Source organism: Numida meleagris, unplaced genomic scaffold (genome assembly GCF_002078875.1).
Source record: "Numida meleagris isolate 19003 breed g44 Domestic line unplaced genomic scaffold, NumMel1.0 unplaced_Scaffold352, whole genome shotgun sequence".
NCBI lineage: Eukaryota > Metazoa > Chordata > Aves > Galliformes > Numididae > Numida > Numida meleagris.
Window position 1 is genome coordinate 13,658 of NW_018364577.1, and position 1,965 is coordinate 15,622.

General features: G+C 65.6%; 1 protein-coding gene across 1 annotated transcript; it reads left to right on the top strand.

Annotated features, from left to right (window-relative positions):
• Window positions 1–469: 469 nt before the first annotated feature.
• Window positions 470–1,959, top strand: CCDC106 (coiled-coil domain containing 106; the record flags this gene model as incomplete). Its single annotated transcript, XM_021383186.1, is given in 2 exon segments — window positions 470–664; window positions 1,007–1,959. Coding segments are annotated over 2 exon segments (512 nt in total), but the record flags the coding sequence as incomplete, so codon positions are not given.
• Window positions 1,960–1,965: the final 6 nt, after the last annotated feature.

Sequence of the window (1,965 nt, forward strand, 5' to 3'; positions counted from 1 at the left end):
GGGGGGGACACGGGGGGACACAGAGATGAGGGTTATGGGGGGACACAAGGGAACATGGGGGGCATGGGAATGTGAGGGAGGGACATAGGGACACGAGGATGTGGGGACAAGGGGACTTTGGGATATGGGGAACATTGGGTCACAGGGATGTGGGGTCACGGGGACATTGCAGGACGGGAACTTGGGGACACTGAGAGATGGAGGACACGGGGATATGGGGACGTGGAGACAATGGGACACGGGGACATGGGGACACAGGGACATGGGGACACAGGGACGATGGGGATATGGGGACATAGGGACATGGGCACACAGGCACATAGGGACACAGGGACATGGGGATGATGGGACATGGGGATATGGGGTCGATGGGACATGGGGTCGATGGGACATGGGAACAATGGGACATGGGGACATGGGGACGATGGCGCATGGGGGGACGTGGGGACACGAGGCCATCTGCTTGCAGAGGAGCACGGCCGTGGGAAGGCGGTGCTGCGCCGCGGGGACGCGGGGGATGGCCGGGGGGGGGAGGTGACCGACAACGACAGCGTCACCTCCTCCCGCGGAGCCTCCGAGGACGGGGACCGGCGCAGGGCGAAACCCAAAGGCGGCGTCACCCGGCGCCGCGTCGGCAAAGCGCGGACCCGTGAGCGGCAGCGGGGTGAGCGGGGGCGGCTGGGAAAGGAGGGGGGGCACCCCCTGCCCATGGGGTCCCCATGTGCGGCCATGGCAGGGGGTGACGCTGTCTCTTCTCTCCACATCGTCCCTCTGTCCCTACCCTGTCCCGATGTCTCCATCCTTGTCCCCGCGTCTCTGTCCCTGTGTCGCCGTCCCCGTGTCCCTGTTCCTGCTTCTTCGTCCCCGCGTCCGCACCCCATGCCCCCATCCATCCCGATGTTCCTGTCCCCATCCCCATATTCCCATCCTTCCGTTTCCGTCCCCATCCCCACGTCCCCATCCCTGTATCCCCATCTCCACATCCGTCCCCGTGTCCCCATNGCAGTGAAGGACGCGGACGGCGTGCTGTGCCGCTACAAGAAGATCCTCACCACCTTCCAGCGCCTGAAGAGCATGAGCCGCGCCTTCGAGCACCACCGCGTGGACCGCAACACGGTGGCTCTGACCACGCCGATCGCCGAGCTGCTGCTGGTGGCCCCGGAGAAGCTGGCCGAGGTGGGCGAGTTCGACCCGGCCAAGGAGCGCCTGCTGGACTACTCGCGCCGCTGCTTCCTGGCCCTCGACCCCGCCACGCTGCAGAAGGTGCAGGCGCTGAAGAAGAGCAAGCTGCTGCTGCCCATCACCTACCGCTTCAAGCGGTGAGGGGAGGGGGGGGGGCCGCGAGCGGAGGGACCCCCGGAACGCTCGGAACCCCTGCTCGTGTGTCCCGAAACGGGGGGGACCCAGAGAGCCCACCCCCGCGTTGCTTGGACCCCTTTGTGTTCCTCAGAAAGGGGGGGACCCCCTCGCAGCCCCCGGAACGTCCCCAAAATGGGGGGAGGACCCTCAGAGCGCCCTAGACTGCTTGCGTCCCTTTGTGTTACCCAGAAGAGGGGGACCCCCTCCCAGGCCTCAGAATGTCCCCAAAGTGTGTGGGGGGGGGACCTCCAGAGCCCCAGGATCAGGGGATCCCCTCACGTTCCTCAAAATGGGGAGGGGGGGGGCTTCGATTTCCCCAAGTGGGGGGGACCTCAGAGCCGCCAAACTGCTCGGACCCCCCTCATAGTCCCCAAAATATCCTTAAAATGGGGAGGACCCTCTCCCATTCCTCCACAGGGAGGGATCCCTTCACAGTCCCAAACACACCCCCAAAATGGGGGGGGACGACGACAATCCCAGAGCCCCACAGATTGCCTGGAGCCCCCTCGTGTTACCCAAAGGGAGGGGGACCCCCAGAGCCCCCCAAATCAGGGGACCCCCTCACAGCCTCCCACATGGCGGCCCCTCCTCTGCACTAAGGCTCAA